The sequence below is a fragment of the Pan paniscus genome, chromosome X, assembly GCF_029289425.2.
Source record: "Pan paniscus chromosome X, NHGRI_mPanPan1-v2.0_pri, whole genome shotgun sequence".
Lineage (NCBI taxonomy): Eukaryota > Metazoa > Chordata > Mammalia > Primates > Hominidae > Pan > Pan paniscus.
In genome coordinates, this window is record NC_073272.2 from 149,453,390 (window position 1) to 149,475,501 (window position 22,112).

At 45.8% G+C, this 22,112-nt stretch overlaps 1 protein-coding gene across 2 annotated transcripts in view; it reads right to left on the reverse strand.

The window, feature by feature from the left end:
* Positions 1-4,824, reverse strand: part of TMEM185A (transmembrane protein 185A) — a 35,407-nt gene extending 30,583 nt beyond the window's left edge. Inside the window, exon 1 of one of the 2 annotated variants that reach the window (XM_003807524.2) lies at positions 4,563-4,824. In XM_003807524.2, coding sequence (XP_003807572.1) covers positions 4,563-4,600 — 38 coding nt within the window. In that variant the 5' untranslated portion in view covers positions 4,601-4,824. The remainder of the gene's footprint in view (positions 1-4,562) is intronic. The other variant, XM_003807525.6, reaches the window with a different exon arrangement.
* Between the last annotated feature and the right edge of the window lie 17,288 nt (positions 4,825-22,112).

The window sequence follows — 22,112 nt, forward strand, 5'->3', positions numbered from 1 at the left end:
CATTCCATTCCCAGGGATGAGCAGGAGACAGAAGCCCTCCTCTTATCTCAACTGCAAAGAGGCCCCCCTCTTTCACTACTCCTCCTCAGCACAGACGCTTTACGGGTGTTGGGCTGGGGGGTGGTAAGGTCTTTCCTTTCCCACGAGGCCATATCTCAGGCTGTCTCAAGTGGGGGAAACCTTGGACAATACCCAGGCTTTCTTGGGCAGAGGTCCCTGCGGCCTTCCACAGTGCACTGTGTCCCTGGTTAATCGAGAATGGAGAATGGCGATGACTTTTACCAAGCATACTGCCTGCAAACATATTGTTAACAAGGTACATCCTGCACAGCCCTAAATCCATTAAACCTTGATTCATTACAGCACAGGTTTCTGTGAGCACAGGGTTGGGGCTAAAGTTACAGGTTAACAGCATCTCAAAGCAGAAACAATTTTTCTTAGTACAGATCAAAATGGAGTTTCTTACGTCTTCCTTTTCTACATAGACACAGTAACAATCTGATCTCTCTCTCTCTCTTCCTCACAAGGTACCCTTCCTACTCTCTGGTCTGATGACAACCCTACAATTCTAGCTCAAAAGTCTGGCTCAAAAGACTAGCTCAATTCAAAATCTAGCTCAAAAGTCATTTCCACTATAGACTCTTCCCTGCCTGCTCGAGACAGAATTAGTGGCTCTGCCATTTGTACTTCCAAGACATTTGGTTTCTTTCACTGTAATGCCTCATACTCTATTGAATTCTTATTTCCCTTTCATTTCTGCTTCTTCCACTAGGCTTACGCATTGAGAGGAGGACTATATTCCTTTATTTTTGTACTTAGAGCACCTAGTACATCACTTGGCACGAGATAGGAATCTAGGAGATGTTTGAGGAATCAATGTTATAATATACTTTGCAAATAACTGTTAGAGGCCAGGTAGCTGACTTTAGTGAACTATATTACCAGCAATCGCATTCCTTTTTCCTGACTTCAAACAAGAGACAAGATAACTTATATGGACTCCAGAATGTCTTTTGAAGATGGAGCATACAGAAGTCTCCAAACACTACTGATCTCATCAGTACCCCATGCCCACAAGTTGGAACCCCCAGAGCAACACTTCTCAGCCTTTGTTCCAGTCTAGCACACCTGAGGGATACACCACACTCCCATCAGGAGCTCACAACAGATGACTAAGAAGGCCCAGCAGAGTTTTCACAGCCTTCCAGTGCCACATGGCTACCAGGGTGGAAGGGCCTTCTCTGAACCAGCAACTCCCCCAAAGTAGCAGAAAATTTCAAGGCTCCATGGTGAGTGCCGGGAGCCCACCTAATGCTACCTACTACCAGATCCCTACCACCTACAATGCCTCAGAATCAGTTTGCCTATTCTAAGAACAGGGCTCTTTCACTGTTAGGAAGCCTCAGGCATTCAAGGAAGGACTTGTTTGTGGGTCCAGTACATCTGTTTCGGCATGTCTTAACCTGCATAACTAAAAAGCAATTATGAAAAGAAGTTCATGATCAACCAGTTCAGTGCCAGATGGAAATAGGTAGAGTGGGTCAGCTGGCAGCCCTGTACATCTGAGTGTTGACACTTGTGAATCATTCTCTGTCACTACAGTTTCCAGAGCCTTGCCAACGCAGCAGTGGGTTCAGACTTACCAAGATCCAAAAGGCTGGAAAGGGGATCTGGAGCCATGACCCATGCCTTGGGACCTACCACACCATGACAGTGACTATTTCTATGACAAAGACATGCTCTTCAAAGTAAATATAGCCATATTCTGCCTTAGTGCCATGTTCTCTCCCATCTCTCCAAAGCAATGGCTGCACTCTGAAGGTGGGAAGAGTGTGAGAAGAAAGAGAACCAGGCCACAGACCACCGGGAAAGCAGTGATTGAAAGCAGCAGCTCTAGATTTATCTTATAGGCTCTGGAGAGTTATTCACTTATTTACTCCACAAATATTTATTGAGCCAGGTACTATTCCAAGTATGCAGGCTACGATACTGACACAGTCACGGCCTTGACCCCATGGAGCTTAAAGTTTAGTGGGGGAGGCAGGTATTAATCAAATAAGCATCCAGACAGACACAAGGGTACAAATATGCACTATGATGGAGGAGTAGTAAATACTACAGGAACTGTAGAAACAGGGAGCAGTAAATCTGGTCAGGGAAGTCAGGAATGCTTCCCTTAGCAAGTGCCAAGTGAGGATAAATAGGAGTTCACTAGGTCTGGAGGAGAGGAAAAGAGAGGGAAACATTCCTGGTAAAGAGAACAGTGTGTGACAAGGTCCTGGGGTAGGAGGGAGATGTTGAATTGGTTCAAAAATAGAGGCAGGGAGCAAAGCAGTAGCATCAAGGTTTGAGTCCCCAGCATAAGGTAACTTCCTGTGTACACCCCTCAGTTTTCTTTCTCCTATAGAGAAGGCCTTCCTCAGCATGGAAGGAAACTAAAGCACACTGTCAAAAACTAGGAGTGCTCAGGAGACGTGAAACACTACCAGCTAAAAAAACAAATCTGATTTACCAATAATACCTGGCCAATGTCCTCTTGAAATATCTGTAAAATTAAGGAACTCACTACCTCTGGCAACAATGAATCAGGAAAATGGCACAGTATAAAAGACCTTTAAACTTTTCAGGTAGAAATACATTTTAATCCAGGTAGAATTAAGAGATTGATAAATATGTTGATAAGTACTATAAATCTGCTTAGATACCAGGTATTTCCTTGTAATTTCATATACTAATTTTTTGGGGGGGAAAAGGGCTAAAGGAAAAAATGGTTAAAGGTAATATCAGTGCAGCACTATTTTGCTTTGGCAACTCTGTTAGCCTGTTTGATCACTTGAGGCAGTTTCTTGAGGCTTCTGAATTCTCTGTCACCTTGCAAACAAATCACTGTAGCTTTCTATTTGTAAGGCACTTCGTAATCAATCTTTAATTGGCCTCCCTACCCCACTGAGAGATTATACTCATTCTACAGATAAAACAATAGATAAGTGAGTTGCCCAAGGGCACAAAACAATTCAGTTTTTACTTAACTTTCTTATCACCATCTCCAAATAGAAGACATACATGGCTTGTCCAGCCACAGCACCAACCCTACTACCCTGCAGACCAATCTTAACCCCCTGATGCAGCAGAGGAAGGGACTGCAGTTAGTTCTGTTACCTCCTCAATGCCTTCGAAGCCAACAATGATAATGTCTGCACTGTGTTAGAGACACTGGCACTCCTGACCAGAACATGAACTCAAAGCGGAATAAGAGCACATACAAAGTCACAATGACTCACAAGTTAAAATTTCACCATCCCTAGGGAGACTGCACCCTCAACATACAAATACTCCCCTAAAACTTCCTTTCATCCTCAACAAGCAGCCAAGGCATAGGTCCCCAGAGTTGGCCCCCGCAGTACAGCACTGCACAGTACTGTAAGGCATCTTAAGTGTACAAGCCCTTCTTCACCCCATGCTGAGACCGCCAGCATCTAAAGCACCTAGCATAGGTTACAGCACACAAATATTTACTGAGCACGTCTTCCCAACTGGCAAATAAGGGAAACGGATACTCCTTTCAGAGAGTAGTGCATTTAAGAGATCAGTTAGGCCAACTCCTCATTTTACAGAAGGGCCAAAGAAGGGCAGAGAATCACCCAGTTACATATGGCCTCGTCTCCAATCCAAGTCTTTGGGCTCAGTTTAGTTCCACAAACATTTTATATGTGCCTACTATGTGCCAGATACGGTGGGTGGGAGGCGCTGGGGACACTGAGATGAGCAGGAGATGGTCTCAGCTTCAGGGAGCTCACAGCCTGGGGTAAAGAACAGTTACAAAACAGTCGGGCAAGTGCAAGGACAGGCGCTTGAGTGCTTAGCCAGTGTTTTCTCCACACTGTCCACTGGGTGTTCCCCATCTGGAAAAGAAGGACAGCAATATCTACTTCCTGCAAATAAACTTGTAGTGAAGACTGATGAGAAAATGAGTATGGAAAATGATCAGGCTCACCCAGAAATGCATTATATAAGGTATTGCCATACCCCGACACTGACTCCAAGGATTCAACAGTGTTTCAGGTATCCGTTCAACAAAGAAGCAAACAAGAGAGGGATGGGCATAAACCCAAGGAAAACCCCAAGGACTGCGAGGAACTGGAGGAAACAGCTGGGGTGGGGGTAGGGGTGTTGGGTCGAGTGAGACGGCCCTGACGCGGAGAATGGAGGGCCCGCAGCGGCGCAGAAGAGGATGGAACCGAGACGAAGAAGTTGGGACACCAATGAGGGACAGCAAGCAGAAAAGAATGGGGTTCCCTTGGGGCAGGACGGGGCTCGCGGCCGGGCCCTTCCGGCCGTGGCCGGGCAGGGGCTGAAAGCACCGGGCACGGGATGGGGAAGCGAGCGGGCGCCGAGGCCGACTGTTTTGCCTGGGGACCGCTTGCACCCGCAGGGAGGCTCGGGCAGGCGCCCGGGTCCTCGGGCTGCAGCATCTCGCCCGCCGAGCCTCCCCGGAGCCGAACACCAGCCCGCGCCCGAGCCCGCAGCGCGGACTCCCGGGGGCGCCAACGACGCCGCCTTACCTCGGGTTGAAGTCCTGGAAGAGGCCCCTCAGGTTCATGGCGGAGAACTTCACCGCGGCGTCCTCCTCCTCCTCCCCCGCACCCCGTGCTGCACAGCCTGCGCCTTACAGCGGGTTCATGGCGCCAGCGCCAGCCGCGTCCACGCTGCTGCTCCCGCTACTGCTGCCGTCCCCGCTGCCGTCGCCGTCGCCGCCGCCGCCGCCCGGAGAAACCTGAGCCACCGCCCCCTGCCCCTCCTTCCGGGCTTCCGTACGAGGGCCGCGCATGCGTCCGGAGCCCCGCCCAGAGCGCTCCTCGCTGAGAGGTCCCCATCCTTCTGTCCGCACGCGACCGGCGGAGGAGATGGCAGGGGGATGGAGGCTGGGAGTGAGCAGGGCCCCGAGGAAGGGGATGCTGACGGGCTGAAGGCCTGCAGGGAGGGAGCGCGCCGCCCGGGAGTCTGGCGGGCAGATCTTGGCAGACACCTGTCACCTTGGCCCGCGCTACCTTCTGTAGATTTTCCCCAGTGACGACTGAGCCCTGGGAGTAGTGACAATGAGTGAGACGTTGCATTTTTGGCGATGTCATCCCAGGCTTCACCTGTCATATCTGTCAACGACTCCAAAGTTTGGGTCCCAACTTCCCTTCCAATTCCCAAGCCAGCGTGTCCAGATATGCTGGCTATTCCCAACTCAAGTTACCTAGCACCAAAGTCACTTCCCGTCCCAACCGCCTTCCCCTCCTGGGTTCCCTTTTTCCCTTAGCAGCAGGCCTATTCGTACGCAGGGGGGTATTCAAGCAGGAGACGTGGAAATCATCCTCATTTTTCTAACCCAGTTCAGAGCCTCCTTGGATCCTGTCTAAACTTTGTGGTCACTTCACACCTGACCTCTGCCTCCACTCCAGGCTGCCCTACTTACAAGTACCAGGTTCATCTTCCTTGGGCAAGTCAACATCTTTGAGTCTCAGTTTTTCTCCTCCGCAGAATGGAAATGATAAAAACCTCTTTTCTAAGCGTGTTAGGAAGATTCAGTGAGATCGTGTGCATAACACACTGCCTGGTACATGCTAGGTGTACAAAGAATGCTGTTGCTATCTGGTACTCTTTCAGGTGTCAACCTCCTCAAGGATTTTGTTTGCTTTTGGAATCCAAGAGCAGGACAAGCTCATAGCAGGTGACCTAGTTTACCATCTTCACTTTGGGCAGATTTAAGTTTTCATGAGCACAACAATGCCTTAAACATTAGTCTAGTATCATTATGGATAATAGTCATCCTTTGTTGCAATAGCAGAGTTTCACAAATGACAATTTTATACTGTTTAGCCCCAAGGGCAGCTTGAGAGAATCACAATTGCGATAGTCATACTTAGTCTTGATGTATCACCTTTCTTCTGAGAACGTAAAAACATATCATAAGTGGTAATTAAGCTTCCCAACACCCACTGGGAAATGGATATTATTATATGAGCTGATTTTAAGGTTGAGTAACCCAAATCAAGTTTTCATCTGCTGAAGCACCAGGACCCTGTCCCAGACTTTTTCACCCATCTTCCTTTCCCATCCTCTGGGTAAAGTCCAATGTGTAGCCCAGAGGAGGTTCTCAATGAACACTCAAATACAGACGAGGAATTAAGGCACAGAGAAGCTTGTATAACAGGCCCTGAGCGAGCCAGCAAGTAAGGGTGAAGGAGCACAGATGAAACTCAGGGTCTAGCTGAACCTGCAGCCCATACTGTTAGAAAGTGGTGCTTGCCAGTGGTCAGATTGGACAGCACCATCTTCATTACCAGTGACCGTGCCCCAAGCAGGCATGAGAAGATGGTCTGCCAGTTCAGACGCTTGAATAACAGGCATCATTGCCCTTTCAAGAGCTTCATAGATAGAGACCAGGCAGGCTCCTCAGAGTCCAGAATCTTGAGGGCAGACGCTACTTTAATGAGATCCCAGGGAGTCTGGGAGCTGAACCACTGCTCTGCAGGCCCACAAGTTCAATTTTAGCAGTTCTTCCAGAGTTGACCAGGCCCTGGAAGCTATCTAGCAAAGGCAACAGGGCACTGATGCACAAATTACTTGTCAGTGTGTTCTTTTGCTCTGACAAGGTAAATTGCCAAGAGGAACATATGAACCTGTCTGTGAGGAAATACAGGAAGAACTGGACTTTCCCAAGGCTTCACATCCCCAGTCTTCAAGAGGTGGATTACCTGGACTGATTCTGGAAGCCCAACCCTGTATGCTACTGGTGCTCTCATGGGGAAAAAAAAGCCAGAAACCAGATGTCCATCTGGTCCTCTCTCCAGCAAGTGCAAAAGACCCTACTGACAACCTGCTGCTCACTTCAGAGCCCTCACTCAGTGTCCCACCCTAGATGGAGGTCCAAAGCCTCAATGACCTGTGTAGACAGACCCACAAGTGATCCTGACATTAAAGAAAGACCCTGGGTCATATGCAGGCACCAGGAGTGTTGGGAAGCTTAATTACCACTTATTAAATGTTTCTACATTCTCAGAAGAAAGGTGATACATCAAGGCTAAGTATGACTAGTGGAGAAGATGACACCCACATCTTCTCCACTAGCAGAGTTTGACTTTATCTTTTCCTTGACTTGCCAAAAAATTCCAGGGCTATCTTACTAGGGGCTCCCAACATTCTTCACTCAAAGGCAAGAAATGGCTCTGGATTGAAAAAGCATGACCCCCAAATAAGCCAGACAGCATATTCTTGTGACTTTGGGGTGGGCTTAGGTTACAGTGTTCCAGAAGAATCAGTGTATATCTGACCATGGTTTTAAGGACTAACTTGGATTTGTACCACCCTTCTGATAAGCTGGTGGCTTGTCCAATTCAATATTCACATTGGCTTCAATGTGGTGATATAGGATGCCTCTCCTCTGAAGAGCAAGGCACTGGTGAAGAGAATCCTGGTGAATTTAGACACTTGGACTGGGGAGACCTGGCATAGGGGAAGAAAATGGCCATGGAACCGCCCTCCACACACCACCAAGGCTCCTTCCCTGGCTGCAGCAGTAGAATGGAGAGAGTGTGGAATTAGTAGATTTGAACTCAACACCAGTTTCACCCTTGCTCCAGTGGAGGGAGGGCCAGCTGGGATCCAGTCCCGTGCAAGGCCTATGGGACTATAAAGAGCTTCTGGGAGGTCAGATTGACAAGTTCTTTAGCCAGGAAACATGGAGGTGCCAGCCTGCAAGGCTTTCTTAGCCTGGAATTCCTCACCCTAGGTTCCCTAAAGTCCACACTTTGAATGCCACCAATTAGAGAATTGCTGAAGATGCTGGGAATTAGTCCACCTGCAGAATGCAATCTCCCGCTTCCTGACAACCCTTTGTTTCAGGCAACTTTAGCCTAACTTGGATACGCATCTGAGATCTCCCTGGGAGGTGGGTGGGTCTGGAGTCTAGACAGGGATTTGATTAAATACAGGGCTAGATTTAGGGGCTTGGAGAACTGGAGGAGGAGATTGCAGGGAGGCAACTGAAGGGACCACAGAGGTAGTAGCTGTAGTTCTGCTTGGACTTGCAGCAACCCCTATGGCCGTCCAGAGCCCAGAAGGAGCCACCTCCTCAGAGAGTCTTCCCTCAGGTAGGCAAATTACAGTTACTGAGAGAGAAGAGGGAGGGAGGACAGTCCCAAGGCCCCAGTGGACCTCCTGTCACCCAGGGTAGCCCTGGGAGTGGGTGGTTTATCATCCCTCATGTAGCAAGCTTTCTGCTAAAGGAAGCAGGGGCCATTTCCTGTTGGAAGGCAGAATGGGGAGCCTTTGCCTGGGCCTGCAAACCACCACGGTATCCCTGTGCTTCTCCTCTGGACCTCTCCTGATGCCAGGGTTTCCAGGAAGCCTTCCCGGCTGTGCCACACTCCTCCAGTGTGCTGTGTATGCAAAGCCCAGGTCAAGTGTGTGTGGCCAAGCACACGGGGCAGACAAAAAGGCCCATGCTTGCCAAAGGTCACCAACCAGCTGCCCACATGATTCCTTTTTCTCCTTGTTCCCAACCTGCTCTCATTCCTGAATCTCCACTCAATGCTTGTCTTTCTCCCTTTCTGTTTCCACACTGTATTTCTGACACATTCCTCTGGGGCCCTCTGCCCTAACTAATCAAATGTGCTCTTCCTCATCTTGCCTTCCCCTAATGGATCCTTTCATCTTGGGTAGCCTGTAACCTTCACTCCTTTAGTTGCATTCATCTGACATATGTCTTCCAGAGTGTCTGCTTTGTGTCGGGCACTGTGGAAGGCACTGGGAACACACAGATATGAATAATGAAAACACAGCATTGTGCACGATAAGCATTGGGGATGAGGGAACCGCTGAGCTGAAAAAATAACATTGCAAGGTAGGAAGAGAGGAAATGAGGTTCCAGGCAGAGTAAACAACAGTTGTAAAAACACAGAAGTCAGTGAATGGAGGCAGGTGCACCATTCTGGAGAACAATATTGTCTGCAGCCATCCTCCCTTCCCTTCCCACCACCCCACTCTGCCTACAGGCAGCTGTGCGTGTGCTCTCTCAGCTCTCTGTGCTTGGAGGAGTCAGTTTTGGAGTCCCATGATGCTTCCCACTATGCCCCTGTATTCTTGGATCCTGGCATGCAGTAGGTGCTCAGGCAATGGTCATGAAATGAATGCTGATGTTGGACAGTCACAGGGCACAAACAAAAAAGCAGTTCTTCCTCATCCCTTGCCTCAAACCAGGCAACTAGTGTCTGCAGGAAAAATGACCCTTTCTTTCCAAGTTTCTAGTAGCTGCAGACATTTTGTGGGTACCCACACTCCCACTTTCCTACAAATCATTGACATGTTGAGATTTTTTGTGTCTTATTATAAAACAACTTATACCATGCTTGTACAGTTCTAAGATGTGAGATGAACCATCTATTTAATAACAGATTTTCAAGGGAAAAACCCTGCATGAATCAATGTACTTATGCATCTTAAGATCTGTACTCTTTCAGAAATATTACCATGTACAGGAGAAGGTGCATCTTAGATGTTCAGCAGTAATTGCACCTTTTTATTCATCATAAGAAGGCCTACTTTGGGCCATCTTATAATCGTCGTTATGAGTTGAATTGTACCCTCCAAAATATACCCTTCAATATGCTGAAGTCCTAATCCCCAATACCTGTGAAGGTGACCTCACTGGTAATAGGGACTTTGCAGCTGTAATAAAGTTAAAATGAGGTCATTGGAGTGAGCCCTTAATCCAATATGACTAATGTCCTTGTAAGAAAAGAGAAAATGAAACACAGACCCAGAGAGAAGACAGCCATGTGAAACTGAAGGCAGAGACTGGAGTGATGCTGCCACAAGCCAAGGAACACCTGGGGCTACCAGAAGCTGGAATAGGCAAGGAAAGATCTTCGCCTAGAGCCTTCAGAGGGAGCACAACCCTGCCAACACCTTGATATTAGGCACTGAACCTCCAGAACTGAGAGAGAATTAATTGGTACTGTTTTATACCACACACTTTGTGGTACAATACTTCGGTATGGCAGTCCCAGGAAACTAGCGCAATCTTACACCAATGTTCCCAAGTTGTGCTATGTTTTGGTTTGGCTGTGTCCCCACCCAAATCTCATCTTGAATTGTATTTCCCCATATCCCCACCTGTCATGGGAGGGACCTAGTGAGAGTTAATTGAATCATGGGGGCAGTTACCATCATGCTGTTCTTGGGATATTGAGTAAATTCTCACAAGATCTGATGGTTTTATAAGAGGCCTTTTCCCTTTTTGCTCAGCTTTTCTTTTTGCTGCTGCCATGTGAAGAAGGACATGTTTGCTTCCCCTTCTGCCATGATTATAAGTTTCCTGAGGCCTCCCCAGCCCTGCAGAACTGTGAGTCAATTAAACCTCTTTTCTTTATAAATTACCCAGTCTCCGGTATTTCTTCATATCAGCATGAGAATGGACTAATACACCCCGTTTTTCAGATGAGGAAACTGGCAGATCACTAGGGGTCAAGCATAGAAAAGGTGCAGCCAGAAGAACTAATCTTTTATAGTCTGTATGAGTCAGGGTTCTCTAGAGGGACAGAACTAATAGGATAGATATATGTATATATATTTAAAGATGAGTTTATTAAGTATTAACTCACACAATCACAGGGTCCCACAATAGGCTGTCTGCAAGCTGAGGAGCAAGGAGACCCCATTGAAGCTCCAAAACTGAAGCACTTGGAGACCGATGTTCAAGGGCAGGAAGCATCCAGCACAAGAGAAAGATGTAGACTGGGAGGCTATGCCAGTCTAGTCTTTTCACGTTTTTCTGCCTGGTTTATATTCTAGCCATGCTGGTAGCTGATTAGATGTTTCTCACCCAGATTAAGGGTGGGTCTGCCTTTCCTAGCCCACTGACTCAAATGTTAATCTCCTTTGGCAACACCCTCACAGACACACCCAGGATCAATACTTTGCATCCTTCAATTCAATCAAGTTGACACTCAGTATTAACCATCACAGAGTCTTACCCAAACCACTCGGAGGTGGCTTCCAGTTCATTATGGGGGCATAAGTGTGTCCTCAGAGACATAATTCCTCTTCTGGCTGCTTTCTGGGAGGAAATGTAGAAAAGGAAATTGGAAATATTATTGGCACAAGAGAGGTTTGCAGTTGACAAGTAGGTAACCCCAGGCTGATTCAAACCTTGAAAATGATTGTGTGAGCAACAATAGTTTTTTAAAAAATATCAATAGTTTTAGGGGTATAGTTGGTTTTTGATTACATGGATAAATTCTTTAGAGGTGATTTCTGAGATTTTGGTGCATCACCTGAGCAGGGTACGTTGTACCCAATATGTAGTCTTTCATCCCTCACCCCTGCCCACCCTTCCCCCGAGTCCCCAAAGTCCATTACATCATTCTTATGCCTTTGCATCCTCTTAGCTTAGATCTCACTTATAAGTGAGAACATACGATGTTTGGTTTTCCATTCATATGTTACTTCATTTAGAATAACGGCCTCGAGCTCCATCCAAGTTGCTGCAAGGGCCATTATTTCATTCTGCTTTATGGCTGAGTAGTATTTCATGGTGTATATCTACCACATTTTCTTTATTCACTTGTTGGTTGGCGGACATTTAGGTTGGATCCATATTTTTGCAACTGTGTATTGTGCTGTTATAAACATGCGTGTGCATGTGTCTTTTTCGTATAATGACTTCTTTTCCTCTGGGTAGATACCCAGTAGTGGGTTTGTTGGATCAAATGGTAGTTATACTTTTAGTTCTTTAAGGAATCTCCATACTGTTTTCTGTAGTTGTACTAGTTTACATTCCCACCAGCAGTGTAAAAGTGTTCCCTTTTTACCACATTCATGCCAACATCTATTTTTTTTATTTTTAAATTATGGCCATTCTTGCAGGAGTAAGGTGGTGTCTCATTGTGGCTTAAATTTGCATTTCCTAGACAATTAGTAAGAATGTTTTTTAAATAATCATGTGGAGGGCCAACCTGCAAGTACAAGCTGTGACAGAGGTAATTTGGAATGTGGCTCCAGCATTCCTCAAAACCATGAACTTGGGAGGCCAGGAGAATGCAGTGTGGAACCTTTTCTTTGGCATTCAGGGTGTCCAGCCAGAGGACTCTGCCTCACAAAGCTTTGGGGTGTTGGGTTGAATGCAAGGAGGGTGGGCCTGGAAGATGTCTTGGAAGCCTTCCTCAGGGTCAACACCCACAGATCCATATATTGATCCTGGCCCCAGTTCAGTGACCCTGACTTTTGCCCCAGCCAGGGCTAGAACAAGTTATACCATATCTGCACAGTTCCGAGATGTGAGATGAACTACCCACAACAACAGATTTTCAGGAGAGGAAGAAATGTACCAATCAATGCCCATGTAGACTCTAAGACAAATATTGGTACAGAAACATTAAAAACAATAAATGGAGGCATTTAAAACAAATATACATGGATAGGAAGATTCAGTATTGTCAAGATGTCAGTTTTTCCTAACTTGATCTATATATTTAACAAAATCCCAATTAAAATCCAGCAATTTATTGTGTTGATGTCAACAAAGGGAAGGGCTGGCAAGAGCCAGGCAGGAGGTCAGCTCCTTGCCAAGGGGGCTGGAGTTCAGAGTAGGGGGTTAGCCACGGCTGGTGGAACAGGGAGGTTTCCCAGGGAAGTGAGACCATGTCTGTGAGGCCTCCCACCCGCCCCTCAGGGGGCAGGCTCAGGACATCTGGAAACCCTCAAGACCTATCCACGGATGGGCACAGGGAGGCTCCTATCTGCTCTGCCCTGACATGGTCAAGATTGGCTCTGTCCTGTGTGATGTGTGCCCACACTAGAGGCTGCTGTGGAGGATGCTGGACCCTGTAAATGCCTCCAGGGGAGGCTGTGGGGGTGTGTGAAACATCCTAGCTGCTCCAGCCCTGCAGTCCTTAGGAAACACAGGGTGAGCACTCTCCACACACCTTGGCTCTAAGAAGGGACATGCGGTATCCCTGTTTCCAGCAGTGTCCTTCCTTCCATTCTGAAGTGCCACACAGGCATCTGCGTCTGGCCATTCCCAGGAGTACCTGGCTCATAACATGGTCCAGCCTCATTCTGCTCCCATGTCCCTCTCCCCACAGCCAGCCCAGGGCAGTACAGCTGGATTTGGCAGGTGCTCCTCCTCACTCATCTCCTGGGGTGGCTGTTCCTCAGCATGGACCCCAAAGCCCTCTCACAGCAAGCTCCTTTCGAAATCCTAATGTGGGTCTAAGTGTATTCTGGGAACTGAGGAGTGTTGCGATGTTCACCGCCCCCACCATCTGCTACAGCCTTTAGTCTTCTTTAACTGCCTCTCTGGGCATACTGAGGCCCTAGCTGCCTCTGCTAGGACACCCCAGCCCCACCTCTCTGGCTCAACCTCAGAAAGCAAAACCTCATTGTCGCCCATTTAAGGTAATCAGTTAATCAAAAGCCAGGCATTACATGGGGGATTATTTGAATAGTACCTCCTAATCATAGTAATTTGTCACTCATCACACTGCAATGATTATTATTTACCAACCACTAGGAGACTCGCCAAAAACTTCATCATCTCCTGCCAGTTCTACCACAATATCTTGGAAGGGGATTCCTTACTGGGGAATTTCAAATGATGATATTTGCGTGTTAACATAATCATCAGATCCTGTCTTGGGCCCAGTGGTTGTTAGTAGAGATAAGAACGGTAAAGCTGTAAACAGGGCCAACTGAGGCCAAGTATTGGGGACTATGGGCAAATTTGGGCACAGCAACAGGAGAAGGAAACCCCTGGTCTCAACTGAGGTTTTGGCTATTTTGGCCACTGCCTTCCACCCATACTGAGGAGGACAACACCACTTTCGGAAGCCTGAAGGTTGCAGGTCACATGAAAAACTTCCTGTAGTCAGCATCCTATGGGGTGATTCCTACCCAGGGCCTTAAATGCACAGAATCTGGTTTCTCACATCTAAAGGAGCAAATGTGTATGACAACTCCTAGGTGTAGAGTGATCTGTGTTCTGTGTTGTTATGGTTTGAGAATTAATGTATTGCTTCTGCAGCACCTTCAATAGAAATGACTGTGACAAAATAATGTGTCTGCTTCTATTTCAGTGGCAAAGAGTCATAACATGACCCTTCCTAACTTCAAAAGGACTGTGATGTTCCCCTGTGTTCAGGAAGGAAAGGAGGACAAGACATAGATGAGCACTTGTAGTATCTCCCATAAACTGTTTTGCAGATGTCCAACATAAAGCAACTACAATTAATCCTTGAACAACATGGGAGTTAGGGGCACTGACCCTCCATGCAGTCAAAAATCCACCTATAACTTTTGCCTCCCCCAAAACTTAACTAATAAGCTATTGTCGACTGGAAGCCTTATTGATGATGTAAACAGTTGATTAACAGATATTTTTGTGTATTATGTGTATAATATGCTGTATTCTAACAATAAACTATAAAAAAATTAAGAAAATCATAAGGAGGAGAAAATATATTTACTATTCATTATGTGGAAGTAAATCATCATGAAGATATGCGTCATTATCATCTTCACATTGAGTAGGCTGAGGAGAAGGAAGAGGAGGGGTTAGTCTTGCTGTCTCAGGGCTGGCAGAGGAGGAAGAGGTAGGAGGGGAAGCAGGAGAGGCAGGCATACTCAGTGTAATTGAATGAAAATACGTTGTAATTTTCTTTTTCTTATATCTAAAAGTTTCTATATGGTACCAATCCTTCTTCCACTGTTTGTTTTAGTTTCAGTGCCCACATCATAGAAGGGTCCATGTCGTAAAAGGAGTCAAAAGCAGTCTTAAAAAATTGGAACCCTTCTGCCAGATTGTCTAGTGTTAGTTTTTTTTCCTGGCACCGTTTCTTATACATCTTTTTCCTCATGATCTGTCACTGGTTTGGAAACACTCATCTCCATCAAGTCACCTTCTGTTATTTCCTCTGGCATGGTGTCTATTAGCTCTTGAATTTTTTCAAGATTCATATCTTGAAATCTTTTACATTCCATCTTTTGGACCATATCCACAACCTCTTTCATTGTTTCCTTATTTGTCTGTGTCGTAAATCCTGTGAAGTCATGCACAACATCTGGACATAATTTTCTCCAGCAGAAATTTATTGTTTAAAGTTTGATGGCTTTCACAGATTTTCTATAACAATAATGGCACCTTCAATGGTAAAATCCTTCCAGACTTTCATAATTTTCTCTCTATGGGGTTTCTCTTCCATAGCATTGACAATCCTTTCCATAGAGTACCATGTGTAGTGAGCCTTAGAAGTCCTTATCCTGATTTAGAGGCTGAATTAGAGACCTTGTGTTTGGGGATAACTTCGATCATTTCAGCACCCTCAGTGTTGAACTCATTGGGTTCTGGGTGGCCAGGGACATTGTCTAATAGCAAAAGAACTTTAAAAGGCAGTCACTTACTGCCAAGGTACCTCCTGTCTCCAGGGACAAAGCATCGATAGAACCAATCCAGAATAAGTGTTCTAATTGTCCAGGCTTTCTTGTTGTACAACCCAAAGACTAGAAGCTGATATTTTGTCTTTCCCTTTCAAGGTTTGAGGGTTAGCAGCTTTATAGATAAGGACAGTCCTGATCACAAACTTGACTGCATTTGCATAAAACAATAGAGTTAGCCTATTGCTTTGTGCCTTAAATCCTGGTGCTCCCTTCTCTTCCTCACTAATTAGTGTCCTTCGTGGCATTTTTCCCCCAGAGTAGGGTATTTTCATCTGCATTAAAAACCTGTACAGGCAGATATGTTTTCTTCTCAATAATTTTCTTAATGACGTCTGGGAACTTGTCTGCTACCTCTTGGTTAGTAGAAGCTGCTTTTCCTGTTATCTTGACATTTTTCAAGCCAAATCTCTTTCTAAGATTATCAAACCACTGCCTCTATCCCAGTGGGTATATATATATATATATATATATATATATATATATATATGCCTGTGCTTTGCCCAAACTTGCCCATACTCCCCAATATCTGGCCTCAGTTGGCCCAGTTTATATATAATGTGTATACATATATATATTTCATTTTATTATGTATATATTTAAATATATATGTATATACATAATAAAATTATTGAACCGTCCTTTGCTGGCATTATATTCTCCAGCTTTATATTCTTCACGGATCTTTTGCGTTAAGTTATCATATAATAACTTGGATTTTTCTGGATTCATATTAGAATCTATAGGTATGCCTTTCTTGTGGCAATTCTGCACCACATAAACGCTGCATTTGCCATATGGGATAAAAAGGTGTTTCACAAAATGTGCAAGGTTTTCACACCTGCTGATGTAGTTGCAGAAACAGCTTCACGAATTTCTTTTTCTTTTTCTTTTTTCTTTTGTTTTTACAATGGTTCTTATGCAGATTTCATTAATCTTGAAACAGTGGGCAACTACAGCTGCAAATCCAATCTACGGTACATGTTAAGCAATTCAACTTTTCTTATAATGTTATTTCTTTTCTCTGCTTCTTGGCAGGAATTCCAGCATCACTAGTGGCACATTGTATAGATCCAATGGTGTTATTCAAGTTTTAAAGTATTGGACTAAACATGATGAAAAATACGTGAGAACCATGAGAGATCACTTTTTACTGCTATACGCAATTTACTGGAGAGACAAACTCCTCACATGGAGATAATTAGCGTCCCATGGCTTTTCAAGCAGATACAAGAACACTTGAGCTTACTGCAATAGCAACAGGAGGTGGCTATGAAATTATTACAGTAGCACAGCTTATGCTACAGTTAATTTTATGCAGTTATGATTTAATACTACATCTCAACATTTGTTTACATTTATCTTGACTGTGAATAATACCATGTACGGTCTGTAACTTTTTGTGTACATAAATTTTGATAAAACCTTTTACAATAGACTTCATATATTTTATAGTACTAAATAACAAAATATCCTAGTATCCACATATATTTTATTCATTCATGACATAACTCTTTTCTTTTTTTATATCTCTAGGCTATGCAGTTTGTGAGTTTTTTCAAATTGTTGCAAACTCCAAAAAATTTTCCAATATATTTATTGAAAAAGCCTGTGTATAAGTGAACCCACACAGTTCAAACCCATGTTGTTCAAAGGTCAACTGTATTATAATTTATTACTACAGCAATCCTCTTCATTTCTGGGAGGAATTTCTGAAAAGGTCAGATTTGCTTCAAAATTCCCCAGCTTTTTCAAGTACCTACTTATTATATGACAGATGCTTCAAATACAGGATCACATCTACTTTTCAAATAATTCTAGAAATCTCATCAGGGAAGGTTCACCTTCTTCACTCAATGGCACATTTCTGCACTTCCCTTTGCAATAACCTCTAATCTCAGTAGGTTGAGGTTTTTACCCTTTTTGATTCATGGTCAAAATTTTAACTTGTGAGTCTTTGTTACTGTCCACATAACTGAACTTACCTGAAGACTTGTGCAAGTGCCATTAGGCACTTTGCAAACAAGGATTTTCCTGTGGAGAGGTACACAGACAAGAGATAGCAGAAATATAGTTTTTTTTTTCTTTTTAAATCAGAGCTACCATGTCCAAAAAGGAAGCATTTTTCACCTCCTTGGAGGGCTCCAGGGTTTTTAGAAATTCTGCTTCAGTAGATTTTTTCTTCCTACAGTGGTTTACATGGTCTTTCTGCATCTACAAGCTTTGATGTTTGACCACCTAGGTAAGCTTATTAACCTGTGTGTATTCAGTGGAAAGTCTAATAAGACATTTTATTAAAATCCTACTCCTATATCTAGATGCTTTCAAAAACCCTTTATCTAACTTTACATTTCGGTAACAAGAAGGAATACGTTGTGTGCCAAATCAGAGCCTGCACCCATTTGGAAAAGTTTCAGAGTGTATTTTGACTCTCAGGCATATAACCAGGCATCTGAACATCACTGTCCAAGTGAACTTTTATGTCAAAGAGGCTGTTGCCATTAGAGGAGTTCCAGGGTGAGCAATGTGACAGCCAAAGGACGTTTTCAGGAAGCAGGCATGCTCTATGTCAGGGGGAAGGCAGGTGATTCTGGGCCATTCCACTGGGAGCAAGGCACAGTTTTCAGATGATCATTTTCACATGCTTACTTTAGGTCAGGTTTTAGTGCCTTGACCTCAGCATTCTTCTTTTTGTCACCTTAGAGACATTCTGCAATACTTACTACAAAAATGAATTACAAGTCAGAAGATAGACCTCAAGCTGGGGAGAATGGGAATAGCGTGATCTCTAGATGAATCAGGCCAGGGATCTGGTGCCAATCTGTCACTTACTAACTATGTGATCCTGGGAAATTACTAAGCCCAGTGAGCCTCAGTTTCTTTATCTGTAACATGTGTTTGGTACTTTTTATAATAGACTATTAGAATATAAGACATTTATTAAAACACTTGGCACAGTGCCTGACATACATTGCATCTTTAATAACTATCATTTCTTTCTTTTTTTTTTTTTTTTTTGAGACGGAGTTTCACTCTTGTTGCCCAGGCTGGAGTGCAATGGCGTGATCTCGGCTCACCGCAACCTCCGCCTCCCAGGTTCAAGCAATTCTCCTGCCTCAGCCTCCCGAGTAGCTGGGATTACAGGCATGCACCACCACGCCTGGCTAATTTTGTATTTTTAGTAGAGACAGGGTTTCTCCATGTTGAGGCTGGTCTCGAACTCCTGACCTCAGGTGATCCACCTGCCTCAGCCTCCCAAAGTGCTGGGATTACAGGTGTGAGCCACCGTGCCCAGCCCAACTATCATTTATTTCTAATATTATTTTGACCCTAGATTTTGGAAAATATTTTTGTTTTCCAGGACATCTCAGAGAATTTGCAGTGAATGGGAAACAGAATTATCACTAAAAAATGCTGCTTAGTAAATGTCCCTTGAAGAGGATTCATTATTTAATTAGGTGTTGGGGAGTCTTCCATAGCTGAGTGCAACTCACTAACTTTAAGATCCTAGAATTTGGGTCACAAACTCCTTTCTTCCCTCCCAGCTTCTGTTTCAACCAAACCACTATTTTTCATTCACCTCATTCATATCATCCCCACCAAAAGTATAGCCATTTCAGTGGAGTCAGCTGTACACCAAACCAGGCAGAAGAGTACCTGGCCAGTGGCTTCTGGCCTCCCTTCCTGAGAGATTCATGCTTATCTCAGGAAATTCTTGCAGATGGCAGATGTTGGGTATCAGTCAGCCACCTCTTACACTGTGTTCGACTACACTGGGACAAAAGTGCAGGACACCTTCCATTCCTGCCCCTGGTGGAGACTCCTCTCTGCTACATCCACCACCCAAAAGGAACTTCTCAGAGCAGTTTTTCATTCCAGGCTTTTCTCTCACCCTCTAAGACTCATGGTCTGAGATTGTGGCGCTTGTCAGCTTCATTATAATCAACTCCTCAAGAAGGAACTGCGGTTTCCCAAAGATCAAAACGCCCAGCTCAGGGCATTTAACTTCACCACTCTCACCTGGAGCCCCACACCCTCACCCCTCTCTTACTTTTCCTCTGCATCTTAGAGGACATCTCGCCACCTTAATTACATGAATGCAACTCCTAGACTCTACTACTCTAAGGGTAGGGGTTTCTCTGGCTTATTCTAGTAACTCCACTACTAACCCAGAGCCTTCCAAAGAGGAGATGCTCATAAAAGTTGTGGAAAGAAAGACTCAGTGAGCAGGTCTTTTGTTTAAGTTGTAATTTCTCCTACAACCTTGAAAAAGCGAAGCAAATCCAGTTATATGTATATGTTTCAATTTTATAGAACAACAGATGAAAATGGATGAAAAGGCTAGAATTAGCAGACTTTTCCTTTTATTTCTCTATTTTATGGCCCCATCAATCTTATTGATAATTTCTTACATTTGCCAAGAAAATATCTATTCCAATGCCATGGTATATTGTTATAAGTCACAAAGCAATATGGAAGGTTTCCCAGTATGTCTCACTGAAGGCAGCAGTGGCCAGTCTGGAGTGGATGCTACCATCATATGAACTACAACAGGGAGGTGCAGCCAGGGCTGCACACTCCTTGGAACCAGCATGAGGCAGGGACAAGTGGGAGCCCTGCCCCTTCCGAGTTGGTGGGGTGGGAGCTCCCTGGGTGCAGCCACAGCCACCCAAGTCGCAGCTTTGGATACAGGCCTCCCGCTTCATGGAGCAGACAGGAGCCTCACTACCCTGGGTGCAGCTGCAGCTACCCAAGTCGCAGCTTTGGATATAGGCCTCCCGCTTCATGGAGCAGACAGGAGCCTCACTCCCCTGGGTGCAGCTGCAGCCACCCAAACCATCGCTGCAGACCCAGGCATCCTGCTCCATGGAGCAGGCAGGAGCCCCGCCCCCCTCCCCTGGGCACAGCTGCAACCGCCCAAACCATCACTGCAGATTCTGGCATACCTGCCCTCTTGGGGGCCCAGGAAGGCCCCCACCACTCTGGCAGGGTCAGAAATGCCTGCTCCTACTCCTGGCTTCTCCCTGCTATCAGCAACCACTCCAGACTCAGAGCAAAGTTGGGCCAAGCCCAGGTGCTGCCACAGCCTGGCTGGGTGTGCACACACTCAGGGCAGTGCTGACATGTCAGTCCCCTGCTGGCTTGGACCCCTACGGAATTTGGGTGCCAATGAGCATAGTAGGGAAGCTGATGGGGTGGTGAGGGCAGCTCATAACTGGCCTGTAGGCATCCCTTGGCACCTATGGCCTGGGCTCTGTGAATGACAGCAGGAGGCAGACAGGTTCCTGGGCAGAAGGCGGCGAGTCCCTGGTGAGGCCCCACCTTCAGGCTGGGGAGGGCCTGAAGTCTGGGGGCTGGGCTGCCAGTCCTGTGGACCAGAGTGGGAACTTGTGGTGCCTTTTCTGGGCCCACCCATGGCCACCGATGGACCAATTGGCATGCACTTTCTCCCTTCTGAGGCCCAAAAATCCCCAGGCTCAGCCAGAAGTGAGCAGATGTCGGGACAACCAGCTTCAGAGAGGAGCTATCCACTCCAGGGCCTCCCCTCTGCTGGAAGCTGCAGAGATGGGAGGACCTGCCTGCAGAGAGAAGCTTCCCACTCCAGGGTCTCCTCTCTGCTAGGAGCTGAACACTTGTTGGGACACCCTGCCTGCAGGAAGGAGCTGACCCCCTGCAGGAGACTAAGCTGTTCTATTGCTAATTAAAGCCCCTCTTCATCTTGCTCACCCTCCATTTGTCTGTGTACCTCATTCTTCCTGGTCACAGGACAAGAACTTGGAACCCATTGAATAGCTGAGCTAACAGAGCTGTAACACAAACAGACTGAAATATGCCCCTTGCTCACCATGTTGCGAGCAAAGAGAAGGAGATAAGACCTGTGGCCCATCCGGGATCCCAGACCTGGGAGCTCCCTGAGCCAGGGCTGTGACTCCCTCTTTGGGGCCTTGCAGTTCCTGGCATCTCCAAGCTTCTAGGTGCCACCATGTTCTGCAGTGCCAGCTGTGAAAGCTGCTTGTGGTGTGCCTGGTCCAGCTGCAGGTTTGTGGAGAGCCAACACCTGTGCCAGTGCCTAGAGCTGCCTGCCCTACTGCAGCAGCTGGCATGTCGGACTGTGTGCAGTGGCTGGACCCCACAGTCATTCACACAACCCTCACCATTCCACGCCTGACTCGCCCTTGGCGGGAATGGGACACAGACTGGTAGTGCGAGCTGAGTGCAGCATGCCAGGTTGAATGGTCAAAACAAGCCCAACAGGCCCAAGCAAAATTCGGGCAAAGGTGCCACTGGCCACAGAGGTTTCTTGCCAGAAAAATGACACCCCAAAGGTCCCATAACATTACAAAATAACAAACTCTTATACATGAAATGGATTAGTAAAAATACATGTGTGATTAATATCATTCATAAACTTAGATGTTGAAACTAATTAAATCTTCTGTTAAAAGGAACAAATTTGAAAATTACTAAAAGGAAACAAAGATAAATCTCCAATCACTCAATAGAACAGGAAGCCAAAGATGGTATGCAATGTGTTTCCTTCCACCCACCTTGACCTCCCTTACCAAGAACTCTGACTACTCTGTTCAAATACAGGGTGAAGAAAGGGCCTGATTTCACATGGGGTAGGTTGTGCC